The following is a 15823-nucleotide window of genomic DNA, read 5'->3' on the forward strand; positions in this document are numbered from 1 at the left end:
TTTCCTTTCCCATCGGCAGGAGGGGAGGTGGAGTGTACCACTACGGCAGACCCCACTCTTCCCCCATCTGTAAAAACATTGGCAGCCTTGACAAGAGGCTTGGTAGAGAAAAGTACAGGAGGGGTTCATTGTAGCCTGGAAAATGAGGTCACCCACCTTGAGGTGCCATAATGGCAATCTACCTTTCCCATAAAACTCTCCAGGGCACTGGACACCCGTTCATTATTCCTTCTGACCCATTCAAAATCTGACAGCTGGTAGGGAATGGTTAACACATCGGGATCTTGCCCATAATGTTTCAGGGAAGTATCCCTGCCCTTGATTATCAAGTCAGCTAGCTGGTCTAGCTGGGAATAAACCCTGGGAGCTCCTCCCACTGATGCGTGCACCCATTGAAGAGGCTTGCCTTACTGGGTAATAGCGGCTGAGGAAAGCTCAGATCCGGGGAGGATCCAAAGGCAAAGTGGACACTCAGGCTTGTAGTGGGCCAACTGTGCCATATTTAGGGCCATTTGGATTTTCTGGGAGGCTGTTTGAAGTGATGGAGTTATTATAATAACATTAGTGGGCCCTTTGCCCTTCAAAGAGTCATGGAATGGAAGCAGCTCCTCTGTAGGCAGGTGAAGCCAGGGTCTTAACCAGTTAATCTCACCCAACAGTCTTTGCACCTCCACCAGAGTATAAGATGACTGGAAGGATAACTGCGGTTTAAGGGGGCACACAGAGTCTAGTTTAAGTTCTGCCCCCAAGATCTTAAAGGGGTATACTTTCTGAACCTTGTCACTGGCTATATGCAGTCATCCTCTTTTTTTTTTTTTTTTTTTGGCCAGTCCTGGGGCTTGGACTCTGGGCCTGAGCACTGTCCCTGGCTTTTTTTTGCTCAAGGCTAGCACTCTGCCACTTGAGCCACAGCACCACTTCTGGCCATTTTCTGTATATGTGGTGCTGGTTAATCGAACCCAGGGCCTCATGTATATGAGGCAGGCACTCTTGCCACTAAGCCATATCCCCAGCCCCTCAGTCCTCCTCTTTGTAGGAGTGTTTGTAGCTTGCTAGAGGCAGTATCTAGCAATTGGACATCTGCTGTTCCAATAATAATGTCATCCAAATAGATGTATAAAATAATATCTGACTGGCTCCTAAGAAGTTGAGGAACTTGTGACACATAATGTTGGCAGAAGGCTGGACTATTAGCCATGCCCTGAGGTAAGACTACCCACTCGTACCTCTGGTAGTTAACCGAGGGCATGGAGAAAGCAAACTTTTCACAGTCCTGGGGGTCAAGGGGAATGGAAAAGAAACAGTCCTTGATATCAATTATAATGAAATTATGATCCCGAGGAATGGAGGGGATCCATGGCAGCCCCCATAAAGGGGTGCCGGCGGGGACTATCTGCTCATTAATTTTTCTTAGGTCCGGTACCATCCTGCATTTACCTGAGGCCTTTTCCTTGTTCTCTCTGCCTGTGAGCTATAGTTTAACACAGAGAGAAAACACTGCAGGAAAGCCTGCAGGGCCACAGCGTGGGGCGGGCTGCAGGCAGACTGCTAACCCCGCCCAGCTGCGCGAAGTCGCCAAAGGTCAGCCAATCCCTGAGTCCCTGCCAGTCTCCAGGAATTTGGCATGCCCACCAGCAAGGGTGGGGGTAGAGGGGGGGAAGGAGATCATCCCGACTTAGCAAACACTGATAACAAAAATCTAAGATTCTGTCTCTTTTTCCAACAGCCACACAGTCCAATCCAGTAGGTTTGGGGCCGGCTTTGGGCCCCGCGTCCCCGGAGCCCAGCACTCGGTGCACGCAGCCACTCGCAAGTTGGGACTTTAAAAATCCCCGGCGGGAGGAGCCCCAAACTAGACGGCTGCCGCCGCCCCACCTGGCTCCAGGAGACACACAAAGCTGCGCGTTGCCCAGGACTCACATTCATGGCCATCCCCGCATTTTGGGGGATGAACCTCAGTATTTTAAGAGGCGAATTATTCCACCTTTTCTGACTCTGTCCCATCTTCTTTGCAGACCTGATGGGAGAACCACGTGTCCCCGAGATTCTACTCCAATTCCCTTAGGGCTTGCCGGTAGCTGCCGGACTCCCTCCCGCGGGCTCTGGGCCCCACATTCGGGCGCCAATTGCTGGGCTAGATTCACCTCCCCTGGTGCGGGGATGCTAAGATTACTCCCTTATCAGTACTCCCCTTTTCACCCTCTCCCCTGGGCGCCTGACCTGCGAGCGGCCAAGGTGGAATGAAGGTTCACAGGCAAGCCTAAAGTGCACGCGGCCAAACGAGATTTCCTTTTCCTCCCTCCTTACCCACCAAGGAAGCCAGGCGCAGATGGATCTCGGAGATGCTTCGGAGAGCAATCCGGTTTATTCGGGAGGGGCTCACAGTAATATAGTAGTGATGATGAGGATTGAGCATGAGCTGGCGATAGGCTGGTGAGCTTGTCCGTCCAAGAGTAGCTCCCAAGGACCTCCCTCATGGGCTAATGTCACTTCCCATAGTACTGCCCTCTGGGCAAAGCCCGCGAAAAGGGAGCACAAGTGCTTGCTGGCGCTAGGTGGGGGATGGTCTCAAAGCTATCCCTTCTGGTTCCAGACCCAGAAGGAGATAGGTGTGGCTCACTTCCACACTGCCCCATGGCTGGGGGAAGGGCAGCATCTCGGGAGCGTGTTCATTGCCCTTCCCCACTTAAGGCCAAGATGAATCCCCAACACCCCCAACTCTGTTAGATCCATCTAATTTTGTAGGAAAAAGTGGCTGTTTTGATTATCTCAGAAGTGGATACAGTCTTTCTGCCTCCCATTATCATGGCCTCAAGACTTTCCTGTGCGAGTCCAGGGGATGGATGGTCCAGGAGGAGGCAATTCTTTCTTTTCTAGTAATATCCATCTGACACCTACTACTGCTCCTATAGACAGGACAACATGTTAAGCGCTATGTTATGTGACAAGTGCCCTGCTCATCCCTTTACTTCAAGGCTCTTGAATACTCACAACAACCTGATGGCAATAACAGGCACATTACAGATGTGTGTCATACCCCCAAAGTCACATGGCAAGAGGTAATGGAGATCATGTGTATTTGACCGCCAAACCTCTTGGGTCCAAATGCCTGTGGTATGAGAGACTTTACCTCAAGGCTCGAAGGCTCTCAAGGCTTATATGCTTGAGGTGAGGACTGGGCCCCAGCCTCCCTGGCTACACCCTGATCTCTCCTTTGCTCTTATTTCTCCAAACATCCTATATGGTGACTGTCAAAGACTTCTCTTTACAGAAAAAGTAAGTGGTAAGCAAAGTGTGAGAAATAATGAAGAAATTGAAATAAGGGAGAAATACCCCCAAATGAAATTCCATTCCAGGATTTAAGGTTTCAGGCCAGGAAGTGCATTTAATGGTCAAGAGTCCCTGGTTTCTTCACATAGTGTAGACCTGAAGCCTATTATACCCCAGCCCCTGGCCAAAGACTCCACACACTATCCCACTTAACCCTTAACAACAGATGAGGTCATTAATACTAAACTAGTATTAATTGAAATAATCCCCATTGTATAAATCCCCATTATAGTAATGATGAAACTGATGCTCAAGGAGGGCAATATCACCTTGGTAACTGGGACCTGCTGTGTTCACCCCCATAGCCTAATCTCCTCACCATTTTGTTTTGTGACCCCAGCCTACATATTCTTCCGATTGGTTTCCAGATTATTTCGGAGCGCACCAAGCCCAGGATGCACGAGTTCCAGTCTGAGGTGTTCATGATCATTGGTGGCTGCACCAAGGATGAGCGATTTGTGGCGGAGGTAACCTGCCTGGACCCCCTGAGGCGCAGCCGCCTGGAGGTGGCCAAACTCCCACTGACAGAGCATGAGCTGGAGAGTGAGAATAAGAAGTGGGTGGAATTTGCATGCGTGACATTAAAAAATGAGGTCTACATCTCAGGTAAGCAGGAGCCATGTTATGCCAACGCCAGTCCTCAGTAGTCCTCCACATTTTCCCAAGTGCCAGCCAGGTGACCATCCTGCAAGGTGACTATGAGTTGGCAATGGCCTCATTCTGAGTCAAGATACAGACCTAGGGGCCCAGGTGCTTGTTTCTTATCTCAGAGAGTGAATTACCACCTAATAAATACTAAAGAGTGAGCAGCATGCTCCAGGCCCTTCATAGAGAAAGAAGCTAAGGGGAGCTAGACTTCATTTGATCTCCACATAGAGCACAGAGCTAAGCCTGGAAATATAGTAGTGAATGAAACATCTGGTCTTTCTCCAAGCTTGACTCCCTCTCAAGTCTACTAGTCATACATTTATACACTTCAGAATCTCATTGAAGTAGTATTTCAAAAAAGAACACTTTTTAATTCTGAATTAGTGTTTAGTAGTTATAATTACTTCATTCCCAAAGTGAGAGTTAACACTCTCTCTAGCACTTAGCATTGTGCCCGATCTCAGAGGGTAACTGTTTGATAAATACTTGCACAATTAGAATCACCTTTACTGTATAGAATGTGAATAACTTTAATAGCATTCAAATTCTTGCCTTTCTCATCAGGGTAAAGTAGATGTTTTAAGAGAAAATTGAGGCTCCATCTTGTAACTACCTGATAAATGTTAGGCATAATCTCAATCCAGGTGCTGAGTCAAGTTCCAGGTTCCTCTTCACATCAGAAGCCACCTGGCTCTTCTTGAGACCATTTATTAGGAGGCAGAGGCCCCTCCTCACCCTTAGAGCCTCTTTGCCAATTTGAACTTGTCTGGGAAGAATGGCTTCCCACAGTTAGTTTCCTCTAAAATCAAGGGCAGGCCAGCTCTTATGTCATTGATTAGGCTATAGTAACAGGCTACAGTAGAAATATCTTCAATTTTTACATAAGAGTCAAGTGATATAGAGAATAGAAAGTAAATAATAGCAGTTTATCTGTGCCATTTAAATTTTATTAATTTACTATACTTTTGAGCTCATTGCATCTCCTTTGTTTTTTGTGTTGCATATATTCTCTTCCAACTTTGGTTGATATTTACATAACCTTTTTAATTTTTCCTATGTGAGTTACATGTAATGCTTACAAAACTTTTCTATTCCTAAAATCAAGATAGTCTCCTATATTCTCCAGTTACTTTGATAGCAGCTACATTTGGATTTTATTTTAAATGTAGTGTGAAATAAGTGAATAACTTCTTTTTTTCAAACAATACTAATTGTTCCAGTAACATTTATTTAATTTCTATATGTTTCCACCTGTTTTGTTTTGTTTTGTTTTGTTTTTTTGGCCAGTCCTGGGCCTTGGACTCAGGGCCTGAGCACTGCAGTTCCCTGGCTTCCTTTTGCTCAAGGCTAGTCACTTGAGCCACAGCACCACTTCTGGCTGTTTTCTATATATGTGGTGCTGGGGAAGTGAACCCAGGGCTTCATGTATACAAGGCAAGTTCTCTTGCCACTAGGCCATATTCCCAGCCCCTGTTTTGTATTTTTAACTGATCAGTTTGCTTAATTGTATGTCTGTCTATACCATACTTTTCATTATAATAGCTTTGGGTGCATATTTTAATTTTTAATAAGAAAAGTCTATCTTCATTCTTCTGTATTTTTCACAATTAAAACATTGTTTTTTTCTAAAAGAAAAACTAATAAATAGAAATCCAAGTTTAGAAAAAAATACTAATCAAATCTGATGCATAAAATTAAGTGTTTTCTTTATTATTTAAAGTTTCTTGGAAGTTTATCACTATTAAAACTGCCTAGAGCCAGGTGCCAGTGGCTCACACCTATAATCCTGGCTACTCAGGAGGCTGAGATCTGAGGATCACAGTTCAAAGCCAGCCTCTAAGGAAGATCTGTGAGACTCTTATCTCCAATTAGCCAGCACAAAGTCAGAAGTGGAGCTGTGGCTTAAGTGATAGAATACCAGTGTTGAGTGAAAAAGCTAAGGGGCTGCTTCCAGGCCCTCAGTTCAAGCCCCAATATTGGCACACACACACACACACACACACACACACACACACACACGTACCCTTGACCTAGATTTCCCACACCTGAGTTCCAACCCTAGAAAGCTTTCATGACACGAAACTTTGTCAATGGTCTTTGTCCATTTAGTGCACATTTGTAAGTCTGAAAAGGCTAGTATTTTGCTCTAAGTAGTTAGTGGTACTATAGGCTTACAGAGAACAATAAGAATGCAAAGCTGTTAAAATATTTTTGTTAAAGTTATACCAAAAGCAGCTCTTCTTTGTTTGGGTCCCTAATTGCTGAATTATGCATTTTCTGCTACTAAGGTAATTGTCACAACGAAAATATTACTCTTGAAAGATCTATTATGAGCATCTCATACTTTCATAATAAGAAATTAACTTAAAAATAGGACAAGCTCCACATATATTTTTGCATAGATCAGAGATATAGGCCAACTAATTTTGAATTTTGTAAAATGTCTCTGTCTCTTTTCATGTGTATGGGGGGGTGGTTACTGGCACTGGGACTTGAACTCAGGTACTGTCCCTTGGGTTTTTTTTTCACTCAAGGATGAGCACTCTACTACTTAGTCACACCTCTGCTTCCAGCTTTTTCTTTTCTATTCTTTTTGTTGTTGTTGTTACTTGGAGATAAAGAGTCTTACAGACTTTGCTGCCTAGCCTGGCTTCAAACAAGTCATGATCCTCAGATCTCAGCCTCCTGAGTTGCTAGGATTACAGATGTGAGCCACCAGTGCTTGACCTAAACTTGTTTCTCTATTTATATTTTTTTTAAGTTTAAGTAAATACAAAACTTAAGCTATCCTTTAATTTTCCAGCTGGCCAAGGGCCTACCATCCCCGCCCAGCTTTACTTTCTATTCCTTCTGGGCACACAGTTCTCCCCCTGGCCCTTACCTACCCAGGCCAAGAGGGGACCATCCTCTAGGAATCTGGCTTATTTAGCCACTCTCTGAATTCTCATGGTCCAGCACACAGTCTATCCTCTCAGTTTTATCACACTCTACCCCCATCAGCATTTCTGTCTCTTCCTCTTCCCCTGTGTTTGTTTTGTCTTCCCTCAGGGTGGTACCAGGCTGAAGGACTAGCACTTTTGCATTTTGGAAAATGATGGGAGAAGCTACATTTCTGACACCTTTGATTGCTTCTTAGATGTTTGTATCTCTTGTAGGTGGCAAAGAAACACAGCATGATGTCTGGAAATATAATTCTTCAATCAACAAATGGATTCAGATTGAGTATTTAAACATAGGCCGCTGGAGGCATAAAATGGTGGTATTGGGTGGCAAGGTCTATGTAATCGGTGGTTTCGACGGCTTACAGAGGATCAACAATGTGGAGACCTATGATCCCTTCCACAACTGCTGGTCAGAGGTATGGAAGATTATTTTGTATAAGCAACTCCATCTGTATTATACTTCAAAGCCTAACATTAATGCAAAGGCACCTGCTTATGGTTGCTGCTACCTTTCTGATTGCTCTGCTTCCATGGGAGACATCTGGGTGGCTCTGTTTTTCCATCCTAGGACCCATGGCTCCAGTATTGCTGGGTAAGTTACAGTACCAACATCCTTCCAGGAGGTGGGGCTCTGTGTGGGCACTGTCCTGTTCTGGCCAGAGCCACAGATATGGAGGGAGGCTGCTTGAGATGGTAGATCACTTGGTCCTGTTTTCTTGTTTATTCTGTTTCCTCGGTACCTTCTGTTCTATTTCTCTCCATAACAGATACCTAAGGATCTATTTGCTACACTGTTTATGAGCCCAAAGTCACTTGGTCATGATTAGAAGGGAGTCCTTATTTATTTTCATATTAACGAAGAGCCATTTTTATGCCTGCATACAAATTGCTAGCAATGAGGTGTAAATCATAGTGGAGGGAAGGGAAGTGACCTTACCTCTGCATCTCCAGGTGGTTCTCAAGTTAAAATCTTTTCTATCCACTTCAGAGTGAGTCCCAGCTTTGGGGAGTGTAAGACTCAGTCATTTTGGGTGGAGCTGGATGTCATGGTTACCAAGTTAACCTTCTCAACAACACTCTCAGGGAGTTCTCAACACTTGTGGGGTAGGGGCCCAAGATCATCACAGAGTTGTGCCATGACTCAAAAGGGCCATGTAGTTGGGCTGTTCAGGAGTCTGAGACTTGAGGACTGTGATTCACAAAGCTAGCCTGGACAGGAAAGCCTGTGAGACTTTTACCTTCAATTAACTACCAAAAGAGTTGGGGCTATGGCTCAAATGATAGAGCACTAGCCTTAAACAATAAATTTTAGCTCAAGAACAGTACCCAGGCCCTGACTTCAAGCCCTATAACTGACACACACACACACACACACACACACACGATCATTGTAAATGGGCATAGTCTTCAAAATCTTTTTTAGTGACCTGCGTTTATCAAGGTAGAAATAAAAATGTGGCTTAATCCTCAAATTTCCAATGTTGCCCCAGAGCAGGGCAGTCTACTTACCTGTGGCCACTGTAAACTCTTATAGTAGCTTTTCTTTCTGGAAAGTAATCAGGACATTTGGGCTAATCAACATTCATACAATATCTTTGAATGAATGAACACGTGAATATTCTTGTTTGAAAAATCGTTTGTTTCCAAGATGGACTGGCTTCATATGTCTAAACACTTTCTCTTGTCATATTAATGAGGACCCATTTACATATAGCCCTATTTGCTCTCCCTGAGGGCCCTGTATAGGTTTCCCTGACAGTTGGCCTCTGGAAAAGCAGATGGGGACAGGTTACTTGGAGCCTGTAGAGAGGGTGGGAAATAAAGGCTTTGGTTATCTGCACATCTATCGGGAGATCAGTCCCATGAGTCTCATCACTTCAGGCAAAGGATGCCCAAGTGTCCTATGTGTGCCTTGTGAGCCCCTCCAGCCAGGGCAGCATGACTGACAGCTTCTTGTGCCTGTGCTTTTTCAGGCTGCACCTCTCCTGGTCCATGTCAGTTCCTTCGCAGCTACTAGCCACAAGAGGAAGCTGTATGTGATTGGGGGTGGGCCCAATGGAAAATTGGCCACAGACAAGACTCAGTGCTATGACCCTTCCACCAATAAATGGAGTTTGAAGTCATCCATGCCAGTAGAAGCTAAATGTATCAATGCAGTGAGTTTCCAGGACCGAATCTATGTTGTTGGTAAGTGAATGATGGCTTCTTCTTCATTTGAATACCTTACTCATGCAGCCATGTGGGAAATCAGATAAATGTTATTCCTCTCTCTTTCTCGCTCTATTTCTCGCTCTCTCTGTCGTGTGTGTGTGTGTGTGTGTGTGTGTGTGTGTGTGTGTGTGTGTGTGTTGGTCCTGGGGCTTGAACTTGGCCTGGACGCCGACCCTGAGCCTTTTATACTCAAGGCTAGTTCTCTACCACTTGAATCATAGCTCCACTTCTGGCTTTGGTGGTTAATTAAAGAGTCTCATAGACTTTCCTGCCTAGGCTGGCTTTGAATTACAGTTCTGATTTTAGCCTCCTTAGTATCTAGGTTAACAGGCATGAGCAACCAGCACCCAGCAAGAAAAGGTAGCCTTGAGAACTCTTGGGTGTTGTGGATGGGGCTGAAAAGGAAGAAAAGATGGGGTGGGTCCAGGCTCTCTTGGAATTTCTCCTCAAGTCCTGGAGGCAGAATAGGGACACAAAACAGATGGATGCTATGGCTCAAGGTAGGAGCAAGAGCAAAGCTATATTTCAGACATTAGCAAACACATAGAAATTGAAATGTGTACTGTATAATAAGTGCTTAAGAAATGGAAGCCATCAATATCTCTTAGTTTGTGACCATGGGAATTTCTTTCTCCTCCTTGCTTGCTAGAGAGGGTCTGAAAAGTTGTAGTTAGTTGGGAGGAAAGTTTGGTTGGTCAGACCACAGTTGGAGAATAATTGTTAAGGATGGGAGCTCTCAGTCACCAAGGAGCTTTTTAAAAAAGATAGTAGTTGTCATACCCCAGAAAAGTGAAATCAGAATGGGAAGGAGCATGCTACAGAACAATATAACTGTACTTTTAAAGACTCGGATGATTTTAATGTACAGCCAGGATTGAAAAATGATTAAGGATGTCAGAAAATAAGTAACTTCAGTGATAATCAGAGTCAGAGAAGTCATTTGGAGGCAGAACATTGGAATGGATTAAGAAAGAAAACACTTCTCTTCTTGCTTCACATTTCTGTGGTGTGTTTTCTTCTACTCTTAGGATGTGCAGCTTGGGCTGCTATCCCAAATCATGCTCAGTCTGCAAAGAGTTGCCACTCCTATCTACAAGGGGTGGATGGCTTCTACGAATAGCCTCTTCCAGGTGCTTCATGTGCATGATCCTTCTGATTCCTTCTTTTACCACATGGTCTTGGTATTTATCGTGCTTTCCAGACCAAGACTACTTGAGGCATTGGCTAGTGTTTCTTCCAGAGTCATGATATCAGCCATGTTAAGCTAGGTATCCTTTAGAATCAAATTTACACCTAGCTGTGGAATTTGAAGGACACTGTGAAGTGTCTTCACATTAGTAATTTGCCAGGTCAGTCTATGCTTCTCTTAGCAAGATGGTAGGCCTGACCTTACTAGAATTAGAATTCTCCAGGTTAAAGGGCAGGAGAACCAGAAAGATGCTAGGATGCCCACTGTGTGTGCTCTTCCTTTCCAGGTGGGGCCATGCGAGCACTGTATGCCTATAGCCCCCTGGAAGACAGCTGGTGCCTGGTGACACAGCTCAGCCATGAGCGGGCCAGCTGTGGCATCGCACCCTGCAACAACCGGCTCTACATCACTGGTGGGAGGGACGAGAAGAATGAGGTCATTGCCACTGTGTTGTGTTGGGACCCTGAGGCCCAGAAACTGACCGAGGAGTGCGTGTTGCCCCGGGGAGTGTCACACCATGGCAGCGTCACCATCAGGAAGTCATACACCCACATCCGGAGGATTGTGCCAGGAGCAGTGTCTGTGTGACAGGAGGTGCCCAGCTTGTTGTGGGTCACCTAAGAAAGTACAGCTTTGGGACACAGGACACCAGACAGGAATGTTCGCAAGAGCTACCTCACGAGGAAAGGCACCTACCATCCCTGGTTCTAATGCCAGGCCCTGTCCCATAGCAACCCATTCAGCCTAGCCACTGTTAAAATACATAGTTCTGGGATATGATCTCTCATGACTGACAGATGAGGAAATTGAGTTTCATAGAGGCTAAGAAACTTGGCCCAGGTCACTCAGCAAATACCTAAGCTAGTCTGAACAGAGGTCTTTCCATTTTAAAGCCAGTGTCCTTCCCACCATACTTAGATCAGGCAACACAAAAGCAAACCCCCAGATCTGGCCAATGGCTTGTTCTCTCAAATCTGCTCTGAAGATTGACTCAGCAAGACAGAGAAAATAAATATTTCTCTTTTTTTTTTGTTTCCTTTCTTCCTTCTATTCCTTATAGGTAAGCCAAAGGATACCCTTCACCCTGGAGACTTTGCGTCCTATTTCCAGAGCATTTCATAGGCTCTTCCATAGGCCAGGCATGTGGGCTCCAGTTTCAGAAGGCATGTTTGCTTGAAAAAGCTAAAGAGCTTGTTCTTTGCTCTCCCCACACAGCAGCCTCTATTTTTGAAGCCCATTTTTGGATAAGAACTATCACTGTTGGACAGAATGACCTTCCCTGTAACTCTGGTGACCTGCCTCTTAATGTTGTATGGTCGAGACAAGAGATTCAAACTACTGTTCTGTTTTTTTTGTTTATTTTGTTTTGTTTTGTTCTTACTGGTCCTGGGGCTTGAACTCAGACACTGTCCCTGAATGTCTTGGACACTGTCCCTGAGCTTCTTTGTGTTCAAGGTTAGTGATCTACCACTTGTGTCCCAGCAACACTTCTGGCCTTTTTTTTTTTTTTTTTGTACTGGGGATTGAACCCAGGACATTGCACCTGCTAGGCAAGTGCTTTGCCACTAAGCTACCTCCCGGGCCATTTCTGGCCTTTTCTGAATAGTTTATTGGAGATGAAAGTCTCACAGACTTTCTTGTCTGGGCTGGCTTCGAACTATAATCCTCAGATCTCAGCCTCCTGAGTAGTTAGTATTACAGGTGTGAGACAGTGGTACCCAGCTTACTGTGCTCTTTTTAAGTGTGAACATGGTTGGCTACAGGAGAGACAGAATCTTTTGGGTGGTGTACATTCTGGGATTTAGAGAGTTTGGGGTCTGTGTCTAGGACCTTGCCCTCCTACAACCTTAGTTGTCAGGATTCTCTAAGTCCTTCACTTTGGGTTTTGGATCAGCTTTGCTCAATTTGACTCAAAGAACAGAAACTGTCCTTCATTCTAGGTGAAGAGCTTCCCAATAAGCTCGTTGGAAATACATTCTAATTCTTGAGGTGAAGAAATAGGTAAGAGACTCTGTTACTTAGGTTGTAGTTAAAAATATAGTAACTGCATTACCTGTGGTGCTTTATTTTTATTGGATGAGTTCAGTTATTTTTATAGAGTTTTATCTCATGTTGGGGGGACATACTGGAAAATTTAGTTCAGTTTGTGCTTAGATTGTTGAGATAAATAGAAATGCATGTTGGTATGTCAAATGCCTTGAGCTACGAAAAGAAGCCAAAACAAACATTTAGAATTATATGATATTATATTTTAGCACTAATAACCTTCAACTGAAGCAATTTGGCCTAGTTCAGCAAGACTCAGGAGCACAAATGAATGGCAAAGCTCAGCTGTACAGATGCTCAAAGGGGTAAGGAGGCCCCTAGTGAATCTTTTCTTTTTGGCCAGTCCTGGGCCTTGAACTCAGGGCCTGAGCACTGTCCCTGGCTTCTTTTTGCTCAAGGCTAGCACTCTGTCACTTGAGCCACAGTGCCTCTTCTGGCCATTTTCTATATATGTGGTGCTGAGGAATTGAACCCAGGGCTTCAAGTATACGAGGCAAGCACTCTTGCCACAAGGCTATATTCCTAGCCCCGAATATTTTATTTTCTTCAAGCTAAAAATAAGATGGAAATGCAAGTCTTGGTTGTTTTGCGATGGGGTCCCTTCTGGAAGCTGTGTGCTTGGGTCAACTAACTTGACTACTTACATGTTTGTCTCTTCAAGATCTTGATTAGAAGCCGTCTGTGAATGACAGAAAAAATCAGTTTTAGTTCAAATGCTACTTTAGGGAAGAGCAGCATCTTCTCTTCCTCCTCCTCCTCCTCCTCCTTTCTCTCACTCTTTCTCTGTCTTTCTGTCTGTCTGTCTCTGTCGGTCTCTCTGTCTCTGTCTGTCTGTCTGTCTGTCTGTCTGTCTCTCTCTCTCTCTCTCTCTCTCTCTCTCTCTCTCTCTCTCTCTCTCTCCTGTAATCCCAGCTGCTCAGCTCAAAGCCAGCTGGGGCAGACACATCCAAGAGACTCTTATTACCAATTAACAAGCAAAAACATGGAAGGAGAGCTGTGGCTCAAGTGGTAGAGCTCTAGCCTTGAGTGAAAAAGCTAAAACTCATGCCCAGGCCACAAGTTGAAGCCCCAATACTACACACTCCACCGCCCAAAAATTAAAAAAAGTCTCAAGACTTTGATGGAATGGAGACTGAAGTCAAGTGGACCACATTTGCCAAGATTGGCTTAAAAAAGGTAGGGGGCTAAACTCACCCAAACACCAACAGAGAAACCTTTTTTCTTAGCTTCATATTCTGTTGTCTCAGTGGTTTCAGAATACACACACACACACACACACACACACACCCCACTGAGTGCCCTTGAACTCAAATCACATTGTGCTCTTAGGGAAATACAATTATCATTCTTTTGCAGCTGGGATACATAGCTTTGTTGTTTATAAAAGTCCCTAAGGTACTATTGTTGGCTATTTACTTATGAAAGAACACAGTAGAACTTTTTCAGTGAGTGTAGACAAAAAGTATACAGAATGTAATTTGGAGTTAATGAATTGTATTTTCCTCAGATTTCACACTTTGAAGAGTCAACTTTTCTGGAAATCTACATTGGTCTCAACTATGCTTCTACAAGACCATTTCTGATAGGTATAGGCCTAGACAGTCAGCACTTGGTAAAACCAACCCTTTAACTATTTTGGTTATACTAGGTTGTGCTTTTATTAAAATTATCTTTAAGTAATTGTACAAAGGGATTTCAACTGAACATGTCAGTTTATGAGTACAGTGTACCTGGGGTTGTATTTTTTAAGTGATCAAATTAAGATCATTGTTTATATGTTAAAAAATGAAGCTGTTATTTATTCAATAAAGTATGTATGAAATGGTTAAGAATGTGTAGTCATTGGATGATTTTTTGCTTCGTTTTAGTTGATATAAATAAATACTACTTGAACACAAATTAGGAGGTGAAAATGTAAAATAATTCAGTTGATTTAGGTCAAATCCAAAAATAAGATTAACCAAGTTTAGTTTATGGAGTGACAACAGGAACAGCTTTTCCCTCCCTACAGCACGCCATCTCTTAGAACAAACTTCAGCAGCCCTTGTGCACATTGTGTGACCTTCATCCACCTGGCTTGCCTGCCCTCTTCTTCCAGGTGTCACTTTGAAGGGTGATTATTTACTTATTTAGTGTTGGTCCTGGGGCTTGAACTCAGGGCCTGGGCACTATCCTTGAGCTTTTTCTTTCCCCTCAAGGCTAATGCTCTACCACTTAAGTGACAGCTCTACTTCCAGCTTTAGTGACTAATTGGAGATAAGAATCTCATGGACTTTCCTGCCTGGGCTGGCTTTGAACCAGGATCCTCAGATCTCAGGCTCCTGAGTAGCTAGGATTACAGGCATGAGCCTCTGGTGCCTGGTTCTGACTTCTGGTTGTGAGCCTTGTTTTCAACCAGTGTGCTTAGTATTCTCTCTGAGACCTGAACCACCCTGTGCTTCTCAAATTGTCAGACACACTGGGGTGGGCCATGTCAGCTGAGTGCTGGGGCTCTCCCATGAAAAAATGTACCATCCATTTGGTGTGCTTTGGATTACAATGCAAGCATCCACTTAAAGACTTTATTTTTGGCAAATGCTCTACTACTTGAACCACACCCTAGGCCCCATCCTATACATTTGAAAAGAAAAATTGTGGCTTTGTGATGGTGCTGGGGCTTGAACTCAGGGTCTGGATGCCATTCCTTAGCTATCTTGCTCAAGGCTCTACCACTTAAGCCACACCTCCACTTTCCTGCTTTTTGCTGGTTATTTGGAGATAAGTCTAACAGACTTTTCTTCATGGGCTAGCTTTGAACCTTAATCTTCAGATCTCAGCCTCAGATATAATTAGGATTACAGATTTGAGCCTGTGACCTTTTCAGTTTTGTTGTTGGTTGTTTTTTGTTGTTGTTGCTTTTTTTTTTTTAGCATCTTCCTGAGTTCCTGTGGGTCTGTGGCACCTCTGCCCAGCTTCCTTTTTGCTTATATAGTAGTGCCTCATAGAGGAGTGCATGCTCTCTTGCTATACAGCCTATGCCTTGATTTCTGTTCTGGTATGCAGCTGCACTTCAAGATCCTTGTCTTGAGCAGTTCAGGTCTGTTCCCAACTACTGCAATAACAGCCTGCCTGCTTACCAATGCTGGGCATGAAGCAAGGGAGCATGCCTCCTGTGTTTAAGACATCTTTCTCATGACCCAGGGACATTGCCCAGCTTCTGTGAGTTGGACAATTTGTTCCCTGAGGGAACAGACAGCTAGACAGTAAGCCACATCTTGTCCCCATGAGGAAACTGTCCTGTATTCAACTCCTCACTTAATTTCCCAGAGAATACCAAAACTAGACTGGGACAATTAGGTAAGACGTCACGATCACCTAGAGATGACACAGGGAAACAAGCAGAGAAAGCAACAACGCTGGGCTGTGGGTGGCACGAGGTCCCTATCTTGTAAGAGCAGCATTGGTCTTTAGGAGGAGT

General features: G+C 44.3%; 1 protein-coding gene across 1 annotated transcript in view; it reads left to right on the plus strand.

Annotated features, from left to right (window-relative positions):
- The window catches only part of LOC125351929 (kelch-like protein 6), a 56871-nt gene extending 45086 nt beyond the window's left edge, over window positions 1-11785 (plus strand). The window contains 4 exon segments of the mRNA XM_048347032.1: window positions 3699-3936; window positions 7134-7336; window positions 8894-9107; window positions 10607-11785. Of these exon segments, the coding sequence (XP_048202989.1) occupies window positions 3699-3936; window positions 7134-7336; window positions 8894-9107; window positions 10607-10908 (957 nt within the window). The 3' untranslated portion in view covers window positions 10909-11785.
- The last annotated feature ends 4038 nt before the right edge of the window (window positions 11786-15823 follow it).

Source organism: Perognathus longimembris, chromosome 5 (assembly GCF_023159225.1).
Source record: "Perognathus longimembris pacificus isolate PPM17 chromosome 5, ASM2315922v1, whole genome shotgun sequence".
In the NCBI taxonomy this organism is placed as follows: domain Eukaryota; kingdom Metazoa; phylum Chordata; class Mammalia; order Rodentia; family Heteromyidae; genus Perognathus; species Perognathus longimembris.